This window comes from Vulpes vulpes, chromosome 1, assembly GCF_048418805.1.
Source record: "Vulpes vulpes isolate BD-2025 chromosome 1, VulVul3, whole genome shotgun sequence".
Taxonomy (NCBI): domain Eukaryota; kingdom Metazoa; phylum Chordata; class Mammalia; order Carnivora; family Canidae; genus Vulpes; species Vulpes vulpes.
Genome location: NC_132780.1, coordinates 33,280,876 through 33,300,586, shown reverse-complemented (window position 1 = coordinate 33,300,586; position 19,711 = coordinate 33,280,876). Strand labels below are relative to the sequence as shown.

Genomic DNA, 19,711 nt, shown 5'->3' with positions numbered 1-19,711 from the left:
GTGGAATCCCCAAACTGCCAAGGGGCCTTTCAAAGAGGCTCAAGTAGGATTGGCCTTGACAGTTGAGGAGGGAATGGTCGAGTCCTGGCAAAGACAAGCACCTGCATTTTTGCACCTGCTTGTAACGAGCGCCTCCGGTCCGACTTGAAAGGTGGCAGGTGCCGGGCCTGGCCGAGGGAGCTGCCCTTGACACCTGAAGGATGTGGCCCTGCCGCATGTGCACGCACAGCATTCAGAGCGTGATACAGTCCATGGAGTGGAAACAGTCCACTGAAGGGCACTCGCTCCTAACTCGGTCTCAGTTCAAGGACTTATCCCCTGTCGGCAGCGGTGCCTTTCTGCCAGTAGGTGGCAGTAGCATTCGCTGAAAGCAGGAACACAGTCAAAAACCCAGTTCATGCAAGTGCTTGCAGCAGGAGCCTCCTGGGGTTCACCTTAGCTCTGCTTCCCATCACACAAGAAGGGAGGACACACAGAGGCACAGAGGAGAGGGCCACGTGGAGACACAGGCAGAGATCAGTGCTGCAAGTCAAAGAATGCCAAGGAACACACAGCCACCAGAAGCTGGATGCAGAAAGGAAGGATTCCCTCCTAGTGCCTTCAGATGGGGCAGGGCCCTGCCTCGCCTGGATCCTGGACTTCTGGCCTCCACAACTGTGACACAATACATTTCTGTCTGTTTCAGTCTAGATCCGGGGACTTGGCTTTAGGGCAGCCCTAGGACACTAAGGCAGGTAGAGAAAAAGCAAAGGAAGCCAAGCCCTGAGATCTCCACTCCTGTGTCCTCCTCATACCATCTACCACACTCGGGGGGAGGGGGGGCTTACTTTATTTTTTTATCAAGTGTCTAGTACTTACAACCTACCACATTTTCCTATTCCTTCTCAGATCCCACAAGAGGCAACAGTATGGCTGAAGACAGCCCTGTTAACCAACGTCCATGGGTAGGATTTAAACTCGCTTTCCTTAAACTTCCCATTTGCTCCTAATGCAGCTCATGCTGAATTTACGATCTGTTTCCTGCAGGCTCAGTGCCTGGTGGCCTCCAAGGTCACGTCTTTAGAGACTGTAGTTCCTCAGATGCTCTTTTCCCAAGAGTTGGAAAGGCTCAGGAGACTAGTAAATATTGGCTCCCGGTGACAAAGAAGAATATGCAAACTGAGAGCCAGAGAGAAGAGATAGGGAGATTCTGGAGGGAGAAGGGAGGTGGTGGGAAGCCAGGGCCAGGGGGCAAAGGTGGAGAAATGATGCCATCCCCACCCTCCATCATGCAGTAGGAGCCTCAGGCAAGCTCAACTGCAGAACTGACCTTGAAGCCTGTGAGACCAAGAGCTGCTATAAAGCTAGGACCCAACAGAAAAAAAAAAATCTGCTACTCTAGTCCTGCTGTCACTCAATTGCTAATTCTGTGCTAATTTAATGGAGAGGCCAGTAGGCCTAGCTCCAATTCCCTTAGCTAATCCTTAAACAGTACTTTAACACCATTGGAAAAAAAAATCCTATGGGTGACCTCCTATCGCAGATGGGTTGCCTTCTTAATTTGAAAGCCTGTGGTATGGGAATCCTTTGTCGGTGCCGTGGGTCCAGGTGCTGGGATCCATATTTCCCACCCATCCACATGTCTTAGGACAGTGGTCAGTGACTTAAAAGGGCCAAGCATTTCTGGAGATAAACAAAGGGTCCTATTTTGCTCTGCTGAAATGTCTCCATTTCTTACCAATGTGGTCATGTGGCAGAAGGAAACCACATTCTGGTTGCCTTACAAGCCAAAGACAGTGGCTTGCTTTTCCTCCTCCTTCTCCTCCTCCGCTCACACTAAAATCTACCACAACCCAAGCAGCCTCTTTGGCTCTCTGCTGAGAAGCAACAGAATCGCCCCTGTTTCAAATCAGCAGCCCCACCAGCAGCCAATCTGGCTCAAATAGGAGTGATTAAAGAACCCGGATACTCTGCATACAAGTCTTTAAGCTCTATGCCACTAGAGTCAAATCCACAAATGCAGTTTCTCCTGGCAGAAAGTTCCGGTGGGTTTTCTAAGACCCCCATGACCTAATTTAAAGTGTTTTTCTTCTTTTTTCTCAGGCTTTTCTTCTACATAATGCCATGATAAGCTGTTAATTCAATCATTTTCACTTCTCTGCCACCCTTCGTCCTGTGATCAAAGAATATTAGCCACCCTAAAGACACATTAAATAATCAAGCTGTCCACCAGCTACACATCAAAGCATTAATCTCCAATAGAGGCATGGCTTAAGGAGTGGCTTAACTGTTTCTTCTTTGCCCACAGCTATTTTTGTACTCCAACAGCTGTCTTGCAGAGACACCTATCTGGATGAAAGTACCTATTAGTGAGAGGCGTTAATAGGGAAAGTGTAAAAAAGAAGAGAGTATATAAATTTGAGAGTAAAAGGAAGTCATTGTTGGTGGCAGCCACCTTTCAAACTTCTGTGTTATGAGACAAGCAATCCCATTATCCCCTACTTACCCATCTGTTCCCAACTAGTCATCCCCATAACATTTCTCAGCTGCATTTTGGTGGTGGCTCCTCTTACCCTTAATACAAAATTGCATTCTACGTCAGGCAGAGAAGCTGCCTTAACAAGTAGGATAGTAGTGACAGTGACAGCTTCAGTGCCATAGACTATCTGAGATTGTTCACAAAGTGGAATCTAGCTCTATTATGCAGACTGTATTATGAAGGCTCAATAGAGCCTGCACATCTCTCTTGTATTCTTTTAAATACCCCAATCTGTGCCATCAACTCCAAATTCAAAACACATGTCTGGTCACTGGATAAAAATAATCTTCAGAAACACCGCCCCTCGAATTGAGTATGGGCAAATGAATCAGGCTGAAAGGCTCTGGAGTGAAGGTGAATGGCCTTTTCAGAGCAGTGCAGGGTGACAGCTAGGAACACGGAACCCAAACCCAATGCTTTCTTTAGTCAGGGTGATGGAACAGTTAGCTGCCTTTTAAGGTAAACTATGCTTTCGATTTCATGTCAAATCACGGCAGAAAGCAGGACAGCCAGCCTAATTGATACACACATAATGTGGGTGGATCCTGAAAACGAAATAGATGTTATCTGGTGTGCATACATTATTTGGTTTAAATCCTCTATATTTTTAAAGGGATAGAGGCAGTATTATATGTTAGTATATAAATAACAGCACTGGGGGATGAGACTTATATCTACTGATAGAGAAATACTGTATCTTAAAGGAGAAGAAACATTACGAGAGAAACCAGACTATGTCTGGTTACAACTCTGAACATAATGTTCCCGCAGAAGCCTCTGATTGCCCTTCATGTGAGGATTTTGTTGTTGCTTTTAAATATTTTATTTATTTGAGAGTGAGAAAGAGTACGCAAGAAGGGTGATAGGCAGAGGGAGAAGCAGACTCCCCACTGAGCAAGAAGCCCGATATGGGGCTCAATCCCAGGACCCTGAGATCATGACCTCAGCCAAAGACAGATGCTTAACCAACTGAGCCACCCAGGCATCCCTAAAGAAGATTCTAATTAGGTCCAGAGGAAGGTGAGCCAAGGTTTTCCCTTCTCCTGCTTATCTTTTCCATTCAGTCTTTCACAGTGTAGAGGCAAATGGAAATAGTGAAGAAAGGGCAACGAGCCATGTCCTTTCAGAACTGGAGGAGTGTGCAACATACAAAATAAAAATCTCCAGCGTGAAAACACATCCTGGAATTACAAATTCATGGTGCAGAACTTTCTAGATGTATTGCCAAAAAATTTAAGTTTAAATACCGTGAAGGTTTAGGACAGAGGATGTGATGACACAGCAAAATTTGGGAAAACAACTCTAGTTACTCTGGTAAAACTTTCTAATTGTAAGTCTTTATAATTTAGAGTAAGCCACAGCAGGCCAGAACTGGAAGGGGTCTTAGAGGTGATTTAATGATCTATTTTACAGATGAGAAAAGAGAGGCCTTGAATGGGTGATCAATTTAAGGTCAGTGGTTAATGAGAGGCAGAGATCTCCACAGAACCCCTGTGCCTATTTCTGTGTAATTAACTTATGTCCCATTTTGTTCTGCAGCAGGAGAAGGGGGCTAAGTTAAAGCACTAGAACAAGTGGAAGGGAGACCATTTCTGAGGATCTATCAAGTCTTCGTTGATATGAAGGTGTCTTTTCATTCCCCTGGCCTCTCTTGGGCATACGGTGTTGGTACAAGGAGTGCCCTATCACAACAGACTAACGTGGAAACAAGTGCCTTCTGTTAAGTCAGATACTAGGGACTTTAAAGATATAAAATAATGCTCCTCTTCTCAATTTCCTTTTGTCAGGAAAATACTTTGATAGAAATTTATTTTAATTATTTTGAATGAATTAATGATATTGAATTGAGTAAATATTAAAATTTCTAATTTCTAAAATAAATAATTGATAACTGTAACCTACATACACAAACTCTGTGGGATCCTCAATACTTTTGAAGAGGTACCAGCATCAAAAGATTTAAGAACTGTTGTACTAGAATATCAAGAACTAGAGCCTTAAAAACACTGTCCTCCCTCTTTCTTGTCCTCTCACCTTCATAAGGAACAGGACTCCAGCAACGTGGTTGGCAGACCTGTATGTATAACCAGTGCCAAATCCATGGGGACGGGTGCTTCCTTCATGGGTTGGGTTTAGGGAGAAGAGCAAATGGAGCTGGATTTGAATTTCCAGCTGCCATTTATCAGCTCTGAGAACTGGAAGGGAGCTTCTGTTTCCTTATGTGTGTGAATGGAGACCAACAGAACACCTACCTTCCTGGAGCTGCTCGTGTCAGAAAAGCCCCAGGACAGTGGCTGGCGGCACATGGTATGTGCTCAGTTGGGCCGTTTATTACTGTTCAAAATCCTGTGCTCCAAACTGTTCCCCTTACAGCATTCTTGAATTTTCACATTCCATATTGAAATGTGAAAAGAACTCATGTTTATTCACCCAAATTTGTCTCTGTATCCTTTCCTCTGTATTTTCTTTGCATGTTCTCTTATCTGATTTTTGGGCCACTCATTGGACTTCTCGGAGTCTAATTTCTGTATTGCAAAGGCAGTGTAATTCCTCATCAGGGCAGTGTAGCTCAGTAATTAAGAGTGGGCTTGGGGCTAGGCTCCACTGGTCTGAATCCCAGCTCTGATCAGCTACTCGTTGCATAACTTGGGGCCAGTTGATAATCTCCATGTGCTTCCATTTCTTTTCTGTAAAATGGAGCTCCGTCTGCTTCATAGTGGGTTGTGGGGGATTAAATGGCTTAAGACAAAGTATTTAGGACATTTCCAGGCTTGTAGGAAGCACTAAAAAATGTTAAATAGCTTATCGTGAGTAGCTACAAAATAAGATTAGACCAGATCAGCTTTTCTCCAAGCTTGGTGAGAATTTCTACTGCCTTGTTACCTTCTCTGCTGCTTGGCCTCCCAGGCTTCTGAAGCACAACCAGCCCTGTGCTGGGAGGGCAAGGGGATGAGCCAGCAGCGGGGTGACCATCACTACTGCTCCCTTGAGTTCTAAACTCCCAGATGCCTTCATTTCTAACTGGTGCTCAAGTGCTCTCCACTACCAACAGTTAACACTGTGGCTTTTCCCTATGGCTTCTGGAGGCAAGCATTAACCTTTTTCTCAAAAGTTTTGTTTTTCATTGTCCAAGAAAGGCACAGAAGCACAATAAAATTAGACGGTAGTAAAAGCACATAAGCAGTTTTCTTGTAAATGAAATTGAAAACATCAAGGAGGAGCAATTAAAATGACTAATGAGACAAGCTTTCCAGGAAAGGAATAAGGGGAACAGATAAAGGACTGGCCTCAGCAGAGCCATTTAACTACCTCGTGATCTCCTATTCCACTTGGGAGTAACACGTGCCCCCGGTTGGTGCAAATCTGGCTTTTTAAAGATACATACAAGGAGCATGAACTCTTAGCTCATGAAAATAAGATTTCACTTGGTTCTCACACTTCACCTGGGACCAGGAAATTACTGTATTTTTTTTTTCTATTTATTTCCCTATCATCTTGGTGATACAGAGGAAACCACTCGTCTGTAAGGATTCTAAAATACACCATGACTTGTTTTAAAAAGTGGGGGCAGTGTGAGGAGTGTTGCCCAGTGGAAAAAAAATTATTAGTGCTACAACCAGGATAGTCAGAGGTTATTTAAAAAAAAAATAAAAAAGTCCTTCCACAATGGTTGTTGTGGAGACGGGGCTTTTGTTTTATATAAGGGGTCATGGAAAGCGTATCTGAGATGTTTGGGCTGAGACTGAAGGAAGTGAGGGAGCAAGCTTGGGACAGCTAAGAAAGTGCATTTGGACAGTAATGGCAAAAGCAAAGGTCCTCAGGCAGAGACATGCTTAGTTATGGGAGGAATGCCAAGGCCAGTATGACTGGTAGACAGGGGCAGAGAAAGGAGGACAGAGAGGTGGAATAGATCAGACCATGCAGGGCGTTGAGGACGTTGGATCTTACTCTGGGAGAAGTGGGAAGACACTGGAGGGTGCTGGGATAATGAGTAGCATTTTCGGTGACGGAGGTCCTGCAGAGTATACTCGAGGATATAGGGCCAGGCTGGGGCATATGGAGAAGGGTAAAATGAGGGAGTGGGGGTGTGTGTGGCTCAAGGCACATACCAAGTGGAGCCGCTTCCCAACATGGAGCTTGCACACATGTGCTCAGCAAAACTTGAAAGAGTGGAAGACTTGAAATCCACATGTTGTCCCTTCTATGTGATTTTGTGCAGGTATACAGGGATGTGGAGAATGTGTGTGGGATGTGTTTTGTAGGGAAAACACCCCTTCTCTTTATAGTTTAGTCCACCATACTTTTCTAAACCTCATCAAATAATTCACTTAAGCCACTGCTGACAAGTTGGCACTAAAGGGTGTTCACAGACGTGATCACTCGATCCTCTAAGTGGCCTGGTGAGGTAAGCATGACTCCCCTCCTTTGGCAAATAAGGACACACAAGAGAGGTTCTTGCCTGGGTCATGCAGCTGGCTGGTGACAACTGACAGAGAAGGGCCAAGATTCTCTAGTGCTGACTGAAGGTTCTAAACCACAGCCCAGTTCTGTACCTCTCAGCTACCAGTTTACCGAGGCAGTAATGCAGGATTCAAGAAGATTAATGCACAAGGGGGATACAGTGGAGTCAAGACATTAACATGGAGGAGCCACACCTTGCCTTGTGATCCAGGGATCTGGTCTCTTATCACATAGGGTCACTGAGCTTCTTACCCTCCATATTCTCTCATGGAATGTTCTATATGAACTACATGAAAGCATGGCTTGTGACAAGACACACTGTTGGTAGAAGGGGTGGAGTGCCATTGTTTTGTTTAAAACCCAAGTATGCCTGGGTTTACACAGAACCTGTTCTTGTGTAAGCCGTGGCCTGCATCCATCTGTAAATCAGAAGGGAAGGGGAAGAAATTACAAGTACTTACTAAATAGACATCAAGCACGGAGGCATTATCATCCTGCATTTCCAGAGCATTTGGCTCAGAAGTCAAGTAGATGGTCCCCTCTTCCAAGGTAAATGTTGAACTGGAAGGTAACCCTTTACTGGAAAAAGAAAGAAGGATAATGAGCATGTGGCTTCCAGAGCAAAATCCGTGGATCCCTCCAAAGTTGTGGCTAACGAGGTGGAGTCTGGGAAAGCTTTTTGGGATAAAAAAAATGATTTAAAAAAAAATGATTTTCAGAATTCAAAGGCAATATGGTCCTACCTGGAGAGACGCTCCCTGAGTTTAAATAATTTGGTCAGTTTATTTTCTGTTTACTGCCCTGCATGGGACACTTGTTTGTATTTCTAAGAAGTGATTTGTGGGGTCCCCGGCCTCATGAGGGTGGACAGCTGTAATCTAGAGGCCCCACCGACCAGCTTGGACTTCGAATAGATTGTTCCTGCTGCTTAGGTTCTCCACTTTACTCCGGCTCTGCTGGTTTATAAAGATAACCTTGTGCCCGATCAGTATTGATTTCTTTGTACTGTTCTCTTTTCCTTTTTGGCATGAAAGGTCCACTTATAACCTTGATTTTCAAACCTAAATGCACATCAGAATCCCTCAGAGGGTTGGTTAAAACCCACTTTCCTAGGCCCTACACCCTCACATGTGATGCAGTTGATCTGCAACAGAGCCTGTTGGTTCTCATTGTTAATAAGCTCCAAGGCCTACACTCTGAGTAACAAGGAATTGTGTGGACCCCGAGCACCGTATCACAGGCTTGTGAGGATAGACTAGGTGTCCTTTTGGTAACAGTCAGGACAAGCACCACCAAAGGAATGCAGGTAGACAGTCGTGCCGGAGAGTCCTTAAGAGGGGAAACCACCTTGTCTGGTCACGATACAAGAACCAGTGTCGACTGTTGAAGTAATTGGTCCATTCTGATAGTACTGAGGTTGGGAATCCATCTAGGGGCTCAGGGATGCACAGGTTTCCCCCCAGTGGAATCAAGGTTATATCTTTAACCTTGGGAAATTTTCCAGGGGAAGGTTTTGCAGAAACGTGACATCCGCCAATAGTGGTGGGAGAATGGGTGCCTCAAGAGCTGTGAGAGGGGGCCTGGCCATCAGCCAGGTGGAGCCAACCTGGTAAGGCTGGGAGCAGGAGCGTAGAAAACTGCTCCCTCTCTCACCCCTGCAGGGCCCAGCTCATCCCTTGTGAGGAGTCTGGTCTGAAGCCATTCTCTGAGCTTCTTGTTGGAGTTTGCTGCCCAGGAGACTGGTGAGGGCACTGTAACCCACTGCCCTTCCCTAGGCTACACAAACCTCTCTTTCCATACATATGAACCCATTAGTTGAAGCTCTGTGACATAGAAATCCTGACCTTTTCAATATTAAAGAAAGTATCACCAGAATTGAATGAATCTTAAAAAATCACGTTCATTTGTATTTTTCCTGATCATAAAAGATAATGAAAAAGTTACAAAAATACTAGGCAAGTAAGAAGAAGGGGTGGAAGGAGTCTCCTGGGGGCCTCTTGGCTGGGTCTATGGGAGAACATGGAAATGAAGGGGTACTGAGTACAGAGCCCCTGTACTCTGTCTGCCTTAATGGGCTTTCTCTTACATTCCGGACACAGAAAAGAAAAAAAAAAAATCCTCTTAGTTTTCAAAACCCTAAGCAGGGTTACACAGTGTGGGACACAATCTGTTCTGATGGACTTGAAAGAGCAAGGGGAGCGTGGCCTCTGTCGAGCTGCTGAATGTATACTCTAAACCTTTACAGATTCCTTGGTTTAGTAAACTATCCGCTTTCAAGGGAAGCTGCTCTGAGAAGCACCGTGTGGTAATGATATTGCTCAAGTTCTTTTCTGGGTCAAAAGTAATGATGTAGTGATGGGCTTTAATTGGCCTTTGCTTTTTCAACTGCTACAATGTCACCCACGAAAGATGAATTACTTATCTCCTTAAACATCAGAGCTAGAAACAAGGTGGTCAGGAAATACATAGGTGTGGTATGACTCTGATTTTTATTCCTGTTTTTTTTTTGTTCCTATTTTATTTTTATATAATTTTAAATAATAACTAGTGGCTTCTGGGTTATTTTACGATCATAGAATTTATTTGAAGTTCAAAACTAAGCTTCTCCCTTTTTGAGTTTTCAGGTGTGATATTTAAGATTAAGGGTATATAACCCAGAATATTCTGGAAGTGATTTTTCTTTTAGTTAGTTCTCTGCCCAAAGTGGAGCTTGAATTCATGATCCCAAGATCAAGAGTTGCATACTGTACTGCTCGATCCAGCCAGGCACCCTGGAAGTAATTTTTCTTAATACATTTTTATTTTTTAATAGTGCAAAATACAGCTTAAAGTCATCTTCCTTTTTTTGCCATCCTATTGTATCCAGAGTCACTCCCCTAGAAGTAAACCCATTGAGTATTTTTCAGTTTAATATTAATCTTTTACTTTTGGTAACTATGAGTAAGCTACCAGCAAAGTTTAGAAAAAATTTAGGGTATTCTTTGGGATTTAACAGGTACATTTATTATTTTAGCTAAAAAATACTATGATTACAGAAAACCAGAAATACCAGATTTCCTCAGTCTTAGTTAAATTTGATAAAAATCAACTTTATTTGTACTGTTTTCACACATATTAGAATATATAGCATATTAGCTAAATAGAATATTAGCATAATCTGAGCATCAGTTGGGGGATGAAAATGAGGCTCATAGGGACTTATTTATGTGTTCTTTATATAACCTGCATATAATTATAAAAGGGCAAATCACCCAGTTAAAAAGTAAAGGATCTGAACAGACATTCCTCCAAAGAAGAACAAATGGCCAATAAGTGTATGAAAAGATGCTAAACATCAATCATGAGGAGAACGCAAGTAAAAACTATGTGAGCTGCCCCTTCACACCCACTGAGCTGGCTATAATAAAGACAGGCGACAGCAAGAGCTGGAGAGGATGCAAAGAAACTGAAGCCATCCCACGCTGCTGCTGAGACTGTACAGAAAGTTGCAGCAGCTTTGGGAAACCACACAACCCAGCAATTCTACTCCTGGATGTAGCTTTGAGAAAAAGGAAGACAGGTGCCCACACCAAAACTTGCAATACAAATGCTCCCAGTCACATTCTTTGGAATAGTCCCAAAGTGTCAGTAACCCAAATGCCCACCAGTTGATGAACATTAAATAATTCCCACAATGGAATATTACTTGGCAATAAGAAATAATGAAGTACTGATATGTGCAACAACAGGGGTGAATCTAGAGAGGCAGATGAGTGGTCGCCAAGGGTGGGGTGAGGGGGGGAATAGGGGAATGACTGCTATTGGGTGTGGAGTTTCTGGGATATTGAAAACATTCTAAAACTCTTCTAGTAATACACAAAACTGTGTTCCTTTAGATGGAGAAATTTTATAGTAAGTGAAATGTCTTAAGTGAAGAGCTTCACAAGGCACCTAAGGATCATGATTTTAAAATTGATTGCTCAGTGGACAGTACTAGAAATATCAAATCTGATGGAATAGTTTAGGTCACATCAGTTTTAGAGCTGTTTTGAGTAAATTCCTGATTAATAAGGCAGTTACTCAAAAACATTTTTTCCTTAGAGGAAAAAAAAAATCTAGTTGACCTGGCAACATGAAAGAACTGGGCTCTGAGATTTCACGCTGTGGGGTGAAGAGACCATGCGTGCAGGTCCGTGGAAGCCTGAGGAACCCTCTACAACATTTCAGGACTAACTGATGTGGTGCAGCACCCAGGTACTGGAAGCTCCATCCAGGGCACCCAGCATTCTCTGGCCTCTTCTCTTTACATCATCTCTGACCGACCCCTCCAGTTTTTGTCACCCCAATGCCTCTAACTTCACAGCTGAGGGAACTGAGGACCAGGCAGGGAGATGCAGGTACTTGGCCAGGGTCACAATGCAATTGAGTAGAGTTTAGGATCTGAACTTTGTTTTCCAATTAAACACTTTTTCTAGGGCTAGCTCTGCTGAAATTTTAGAAATTTGCCCTTGTTGTCGAAACTGCAGTAGCATAGGTAGACGTGCCTAGGAGCTTGAAAATAATCCTGGGATCCAGCAAAAACAAAGGCAATTTATGGTGTTGGATATGACCCCACAGATCTTTGCTTGAGGAGAGTAAAGATGTCCAGGAAGGTTTGGGGAAAAGCAAAATATGCTTTATAAATAAACAATTTTTCTTCCTTAAAAAGTTAAAAATAGAATTACCCTGTGAGCCAACAATTCCATTTCTGGGTATGTACCCCCAAAGAACTAAGAACAGAGTCTGAGATATTTGTTTACCCAGTATTATGGGCTAAATGGTGTGTCTCCTCTAAACCCCCATTTATACTTTGAAGTCCTATCCCCCAGTACTTCACAATGTGTGTCTATTTGGAGATGAGGTAATTAAGGTTAAATAAGATCATTAGTCTCTGATCCAGTATGACTGGTGCCCTTCAAAGAGGAGATTAGGGAGGGGCACCTGGGTGGCTCAGTTGGTTGAGTATCTGACTCTTGGTTTCAGCTCAGGTCATGATCTCAGGGTCCTGAGATTGATCCCTGCGTTGGGCTCTGTGCTCGGCATGGAGTCTGATTGATCCTCTCTCTCTGCTCCTCCCTCTCTTATAAATAAATAAAATCTTAAAAAGTTTAGGACACAGGCATGCACAGTGCATGAAGACAGAGGGGAAATGACAGCCATCGACCAGCCAAGGAGAGAGGCCTCCTGAGAGACCAACCCTGTTGCCACCTTGATCTTGGACTTCTAGGCCTCAGAACCATGAGAAAATAAACTTTTCTTGCTCAGGCCACTTGGTCTATGGTATTTTGTTATGGCAGTCCTAGCAAATGAATACACCCATGTTCACAGCACCATTATTCACAGGAGCCAACAGGTGGAAGCAACCCAATTGCCCACTGATGAATGAATGGACAAACAAAATTGATACATACACATAATGCAATATTATTCCCTCTTCAAAAGGAAGCAAATTCTGACATAGTATAATGTCCTACAGATTCATCCATTAACATGAGTGAAATAAAGCAGTTACTAAAAGACAAATACTATGGGGACACCTGGGTGGTTCAGTGGTTGGGTGTCTGCCTTCAGCCCAGGGCATGATCCTGGGGTCCCCTGATCAAGTCCCGCATCAGGCCCCCCGCATGGAGCCTGCTTCTCCCTCTGCCTGTGTCTCTCATGAATAAATAAAAAAAATCTTAATTCGCCTTCATTTAAAAAAAAGAAATACTGTGTAATTCCACCTTAATGAGGTACCTAGAGTAGTCAAATGCAGAGGCAGAAAGGGGAATGGTGGTGGATGGGGGCGGGGAATGAGGAGCCGTTTCATGAGGACAGAGTTTCAATTCTGCCAGAGGAAAAGAGTTCTGGGGGTGGGTTGCACAATAACGGGAGTGTACGTAACACTATTGAACTGAATGCTTAAAAGTGGTTAAGATGGGAAGTTTTATGTCATGCGTGTGTTACCACAATAAAAAGAGGATAATATTTAACAAGAATACTTAAGCTTCCAACATTTTAATTACTAAAATGACAGATGAAAGAATTCTAAATCCTCAGGCGCGTATACGGTGAAGTCCCAGTAAGTGCACTCAGGATAACCTGACATTAATACCTCTTGGCGGGGACTGAAAGCTACAGACCAATCCAGGAACCTGTCTTGATGTTTGCCGTGCTCCTTACTCAGTGCGTGCCGAGTGAGATCAGAGAACAGAACTGGCAGGTCCCTCCCCTAAAAGAGAATGCACTTTAGGAAAACAGATACCCGAGCGGACAGAGCATGAACTTTGGAATTCGATGATTTAGTTTTGAATTCTGGCTCTTCTTAGCTCGGTGTGATACTGGCTAAGTTTCTTAACCCTCCCGAGCTCTCGTTTCCTATATATAAAAGGAGAAAAACACCAAACATGCAGGAGTGATGAGGGTAATGAATGTACAACACACACACCCATTTATGAATCTTGTGGTCGAGGCACTAGGATGTAGCAGGTTCAAATCAGCATCTCCGCCTCCTGTAGTTTACACAGTATCAAGGCAGACAGACCATGGGATAAATTCTTAAAACATAGAGAGACACGAGTGAGTGAGTGGTGTGGATCATCTGTAAACAGCAAACTCATCCTTGCTCCGCCAGTGGAGTCAGGCAGGAGCCAGACATCAGGGGACACGTGTAGGTCCCCTGTACTCCATGGGGCACCCTCCGGCACTCTGAAGTGTCCCACTGCAGTGCACCCCCACCCCCCCGACAGCTCTCTGCAAAGATCACATGCCAACTGCCTCTGGATGGTCAGCTACCGGTTGCACAACTTTTTTTTTTTTTTCCAGTCACTTGCTTTTGCAAGTCCTGCAGGTTTGTTTTGGGCTTCTGCTGAAACTGATAATGAAAATTATTCATTTTTCACATCCTGTGATGTTTTTAGCGAGGAGATGAGGAAAGGTTCTCACACCATGGAGGATAAAGCGGTCTCTTTCCTAATCAAGAAGCGCCTCACATAGAACATAAAGTATTTGTGATTAAGAGCCTATGTGTATGTGAATGTCCATTGCTACTTAAAAAAATTAATGAAATGTAAATGTTAAAGGAATAGGGAGATAATGCAAGAATAAACCATCCAACCCAACTAAATGCATCCATAGCCTGCAGCAAATTCCTCCTTCCTTGAAGATGCCTCAAATAGTAAAGGTTGGTTCTAAAAAGGAATTTCACTTAAATGTCTGAGCCACTGATCAATTTCACATTTGTCTTCCCTTCTGACGTTGGCGGATATTCTTGTTATTTAGCCCTAATTTCTTCCTGTACCGTGGGTTTCTTGGGCGCACGACTATTTGGAATCAATTTCTAATTTGATAGTTTTCCAGATTGCTTTTTAGGGGGTCACTATAAGTGGGAGCATCTCTCTTGGGAGCAATGCCCTCACAACCCAACGGTTGTCAGAGGGCCTGCCATTCCTTAGCCTTGCAGCTTGGGAAGATCCATTTCTAGAAGCAATGTTACGTGACTAGGTTTAAGAGCCTGGCTGCCTGCCTGGGCTCTGCACCATCAACTTTTGCCACGATTCCCTCAATTCAGACTGTCTGAGGGCTAATTGAGCCTAATTTGCAACAAGGCTTTCAGGAAACTGTTAATCCACCCAGTCGTGTTCTTCCCTTGTACAATCAGAGGAGCTGCCAATACTTTGCAGCTGCTCTGGGCTCTGCACACATGGCAAGCTTGTCCTAGGTAAGAGCTGTTCGGGAGGGGGCATTTCAGATCCCTTGCAGTGCTCCCCCGGGGGAGCAGACGTTAATGATTCCCCAATGACACAGAGGCCTTTCTGTCACTTATAAAAACGTTCCTTTCCGTTAGTAACACCATTAGTTTGGCTTTATTGGAGAGCATTAGCCTGGCTGGACTGCTGAAAAGTCATCGATGGTTTTATGGCCTGGAACACTCTGATTTCTGTTTGCAGACCTAATGAATGTTTTAGAGCTAATTCCAAGGGAACATTTGCTCAGGGGACATATGGTACGCTCCACAGTTCTTGTCTTTAAAAGTTATCCTCTCATTGTCTGGATGTTCTTTTATCAAAGTAATAAAAATATATCATATGATGCAACTGACTTATGATGAAAAGCAACAACCTCCTGACCCCCGAGCCCCACTCCAGGGGCAGCTTCTTTAGAGATCTCTCTCTCTTTCTCTCTCTTTTTAAGCATTTCTGGTGGTTCCTTTCATACCTTTTGATGAATCAGGGGATAAAAGGTATTCTCAACCTAAAAGCATCATTTATTGATTCCATCAGAGGGCGTGAACCTCTCCTACACCACACTTCTCCCCAGCATTTGCTATTTATGTTTAGTTTGTAACTGAATAGTACACCTAACCTTTTTTTATTTCATCTACTAGATATCTTTATTTTCCTGTACTACTTTCTTTGTCCCCCTGCTTTCCTCTCTCACTTTGCATTAGATACACTTAACCCTTTTTTTTAAAATCTCTACTTTGTCATGGCTGTTAATATTTATATTCTATCTTGTAGCTACAACCACATTTTTCCTGCCTTGTCCATGGATTGATTCTAAAATTAGAAAACTGATGCACAGAATTTATGACTATGTAAATATTGTTAATGCCTGGCCAACAGGGAGTGAGCATTCTGTTTCCCTCTCTGGATTCAAAGCCATGGTTGCTGGGCCACTCAAAGAAAAATGTTCCCAATGAGATTAAGTGGAATCTTTTTTTTTTTTTTTTTTTTTAGTTTTTTGCTTAAATTCACCATGTGTTAGGCTGCTTTGTGTTAGGGGTTTTTTTGCCCTTTAGAAATGGACTGCCATGGGGTTTAAACCCAGAGAGTGTGTAGACTGAGGGTGGAGGAGGCCTAAACATGAGCCCTGTCCTCTGATTATTAGTGACTAGTCTGGGCAAGTCTTGACCCCGAGCTCCTGCTTCCTCCTCTAGAAATAGGAATGACAGGTCCTGCCCTGCCCATCTAGGGCCATCAAGAGACCCAAGTCAGATAACGCACATGACAGTGAATGCCGACAGAGTCATGCTTGTCTGTACCATGACTTTTACCTCTGGGACTCTTGCCTCTTTTGCGGTGGGGGTGGGGCTTGGATCACATCTGCTTGCACAGACAGGTTTATCGTAACATTTCACAAAGAATTCCTTTTCCGCTATTTTAAGTTCAGCTACCAGAATGTTACCTGATAAGAAAAGCGGATGGGATAACTCTCCCTGTAGACAAAACCCACCAGGGCAGCCTAGTCTCTCTCAAAGGCTGCAAGTACTTGTTGAGCCCTAGAGATGCAGGCTCATTCCAGCATGGCTCAGACACATGTGATGGTCAAGTCAACACCATGTGCCTCTCCCAGGAGGGCTCAGATCTGGCTGCAGTGGTGGGAGGGCTGAGGCAGCTACAGGGTGTGAAACTCTGGAGTTTGGGGCTCCTACTTGCAACCCCAATAGCATCTGCATGCAACAAAGCTCACACTTATGCCAGGATGGGGAGCTCAGGGGCTGAGTGCACAGGCAAGTGTGCTGGATGCCCCAGGGGAGCCCCAGTGAAGTGGGAAGCCCTGGGCCATGGTCACTGCCTGACTGCTCCACCACCTACCTTCCTAACCTGCCCTGCCACACGGGGTGGGGGCTTTCAGAGGGATCTGCTGCTCTCTTTCTGCCTTGTGGCCATTTCTGCTGCTGTCTTGTGCTTTCCACCTTCTGCTAGTTTTACACGAGGAGGCGGCCGGTTCCTCCTGGAGGCAGGTAGAGTGGCAGTCCCTCTCCTGGAAATCAGTGGATGGCTGCCCCGGGGGTCTGGTGCTGGCCTGGAGCTTGACGCTCTCCCCCCATAAGTGAACGCCCGAGACATAAAGCCCATGGCAGACACAGCACACAGAGCAGCACTCTGACCCGGCAGGTCAAGACAGAAGCCAACACTGTGCTGCTGGGGGCAGGCATGGTGGGAACAGGAAGCTGAGGTGATGGCTCCCAGAGCAGGGCCAGCTGAGCTCCCAGCACCAGCAAAAGGAGCTGCACAGAAGAATGGGGGGAATGAGTGTGTGTGTGTGTTGGGGGGGAGGGGGCTCTGGGGAGAAGCCTCTTCTGCAAAGGAACCCTCCTTCAAGGTCAGGGGCCTTTCCCACCACACATCTCTAGGAGGTTTATTTTCCTTTCCAACACCTTCCCACACACACGCTTAAAGCTAGCAGTTGCTGTTGAGAGTGATGTTTGTACTGTGATGACTGTACTGCACACATGATTTCATCAAATCAGGAATGATAACCCTGTTAGGTTGGGTCTCTTGCTATCTGTTTGTAATGTGGGGACTAAGGCTAACTCAGCGAACCACCGGGAGTAAATGGTGGCACCTGGACTTAACCCAGGCTGACAACTGGAGCCATGGCCTATACACATTGCCTCCAAATATCCAACTACTGCAGACAATGAGCTCTTTGCTGCATTTCTAAGATCCTCTCCACAACAATGGTTCAATTATGAAAGAAAAGAGATCTATGGATCCATCTCGCAGGGACCAGTCTATTACTCTATGTAAGTCTTGATTGTCTGACTTAAGTGGAGCAGCAGATATAGAAACTGAAGAACAGCCAGAGGAACTCTGATACCCTGTGCACAAAAATTAATTTGAGATGAATCACAGACAACACGGGAAAGCTAAAACTGTTCAGCTTCTGGAAGAAAAGAAAGGAGAAGGTGTCCATGACCTCAGGGGTCCTGACCAGCAAGGGGCAGAAGAGAGCTTTCTTGTGTTACGGGAATATTCTTTATCGTGATCTGGGTGATGCGTGTACACATCAGTCAAAATTTGTGGAACTACACATTTGAGATTTGTGGATGTGACTGTAAATTATATTTCAATAATGAACTACCAGCATCAAAAATAGTATCTACTTTTTTACTCAGTAAACTATGTCATTCGTCCAAATGTATACTGAGTGCCTTGTCTGTTGTAGGTACTTGTACCTACTGTTTGTAGGTACAAGCAAAACATAAGTTGGTAAATCGTTCATGCATTGCTGGGTCATTGACTTAAAGTCTTTGAAAAATGTAGGAGAAATATAAATGCTACAAAGAAGCAAATAAGTATATATATCATTACAATATAATATTAAAAAAATAAAAAACCTTGACAAAATAATTTCTCTTAGACACACAGCACTCAATCACACTTAGGATCTCTTGGAAAACATGTCTTCTGTCCATATTGGCAGACCTTAGTATCAGAATTAATTCTCTTCCCAGAGTGCTTATCCATGGAGTTGAGAGAGAATATATTTAAGTAGGTCCCAGAGGTAAGGCTCAGGGGGATAAAACAAATTCTAATACAAGCACCCCACAAAACAGCCCCAGCTGGGTGGCATGTGCTGAAAGCCAAGGTGACTGTACTCTTAAGCTATAGCAAAGCATCACAAAGGCAATGGGAACTTGGGGTCTTGTCAATCCCAGCAGACCCATGGCCTCCACAGCTGGGAGCAGCAGTACGGTATGTGCTTTGGATACTGTATGTGGAAGAATGAGCTGGAACAAGAGGCAGGGTGGCTGACTTCTGGTACCAACTCAGGTGCACTGTTGGGACGCACAGGGGCTAAGGAGCTGGGTGAGCCATTTCACTTCTCTGGGCTCCAGCTTCCTCCCTGTAAACATCAGAGCTTTGCTTTTGATGAAGTCCTTCCAGCTTCCAAAAGCTTGGATTCTTTCAGAAGCTTGGATATGCCTTTTGCTGTGTAAGCTGACAGGACCCAAAAGGGTTTAAGAGAAAATGACCAGGAGATAACTCCTCTCCAACCTCAGCACAATACACTGCCCCTCAGTGATCTCCCTCCCACAGACAGTGGTCAGCAGCCGGATGCTCGGCTACTTCGTGACCTTACTTGCTATAAGAATTGGGAAAAAAAAATCCAGAAAAGCAAAGCTTTTTTCAGAGGGATGGTGTTAGAGGTTGAATTGTGTTGAACTCCAGACCCCCAGTACCTCTCAACAGGGCCCTACTTGGGAATAGGGTCACTTCAGATGACTTTGCACCACAGCAGGGTGGGCTCTCATCCCGTGTGACTGAGGTCCCGGGGTGCACCTGGGGAACAGCACGTGGGGGTGAAGGCACAGATGGGGGTGATGCTTCTATAAGCTGAGGAATGCCAAAGACCGCAAACCACCAAGCAACAATATAGATTCTCCCTCACAGGCTTGGGAAGGTGGCAACATGAGCAACATGGTGGGCTCCTGGCCTCCAGACGTGGGGGAGACAAGAGGCTTCTGTGTCGGCCACATGAATGTGTGGTACTTTGGGACAGCAATCCTAGCAAACCTGTGCGGGGAGCTATTGGTGCTCCTACGAAAACCTTGCTTTGGCCAATGGGCTGGCTCGCTCGTGCTCACTCTCCCCCACCTTAGCCCATAACACCAGTCACCTCACCCCAGCATTCAGGAAATTAGTATTCTGTGGACCTGAAAGAAGTACCATTCCTATTCTTTGCTGAATACTACATGTTAAATTTATTTTTATTTTTTAAAGATTTTATTTATTTATCAATGGGAGACAGAGAGAGAGAGAGAGAGGCAGAGACACAGGCAGAGGGAGAAGCAGGCTAAACGCAGGGAGCCCGATGCAGGACTCGATCTGGGGACCCCAGGACCACACCCTGGGCTAAAGGCAGGTGCTAAACCGCTGACCCACCCAGGGATCCCCTGAATACTACATTTTTTTTAAAAAAGAACTTTATTGTCTTTTTAAGATT

The 19,711-nt window shown here is 44.5% G+C and overlaps 1 protein-coding gene across 2 annotated transcripts in view; it reads right to left on the bottom strand.

The window, feature by feature from the left end:
• The window catches only part of PIP5K1B (phosphatidylinositol-4-phosphate 5-kinase type 1 beta), a 296,745-nt gene that overhangs the window by 13,364 nt on the left and 263,670 nt on the right, over positions 1 to 19,711 (bottom strand). For both annotated transcript variants that reach the window (XM_026001576.2, XM_072762266.1), the window contains exon 14: positions 7,441 to 7,558. In XM_026001576.2, the coding sequence (XP_025857361.1) occupies positions 7,441 to 7,558 (118 nt within the window). The remainder of the gene's footprint in view (positions 1 to 7,440; positions 7,559 to 19,711) is intronic.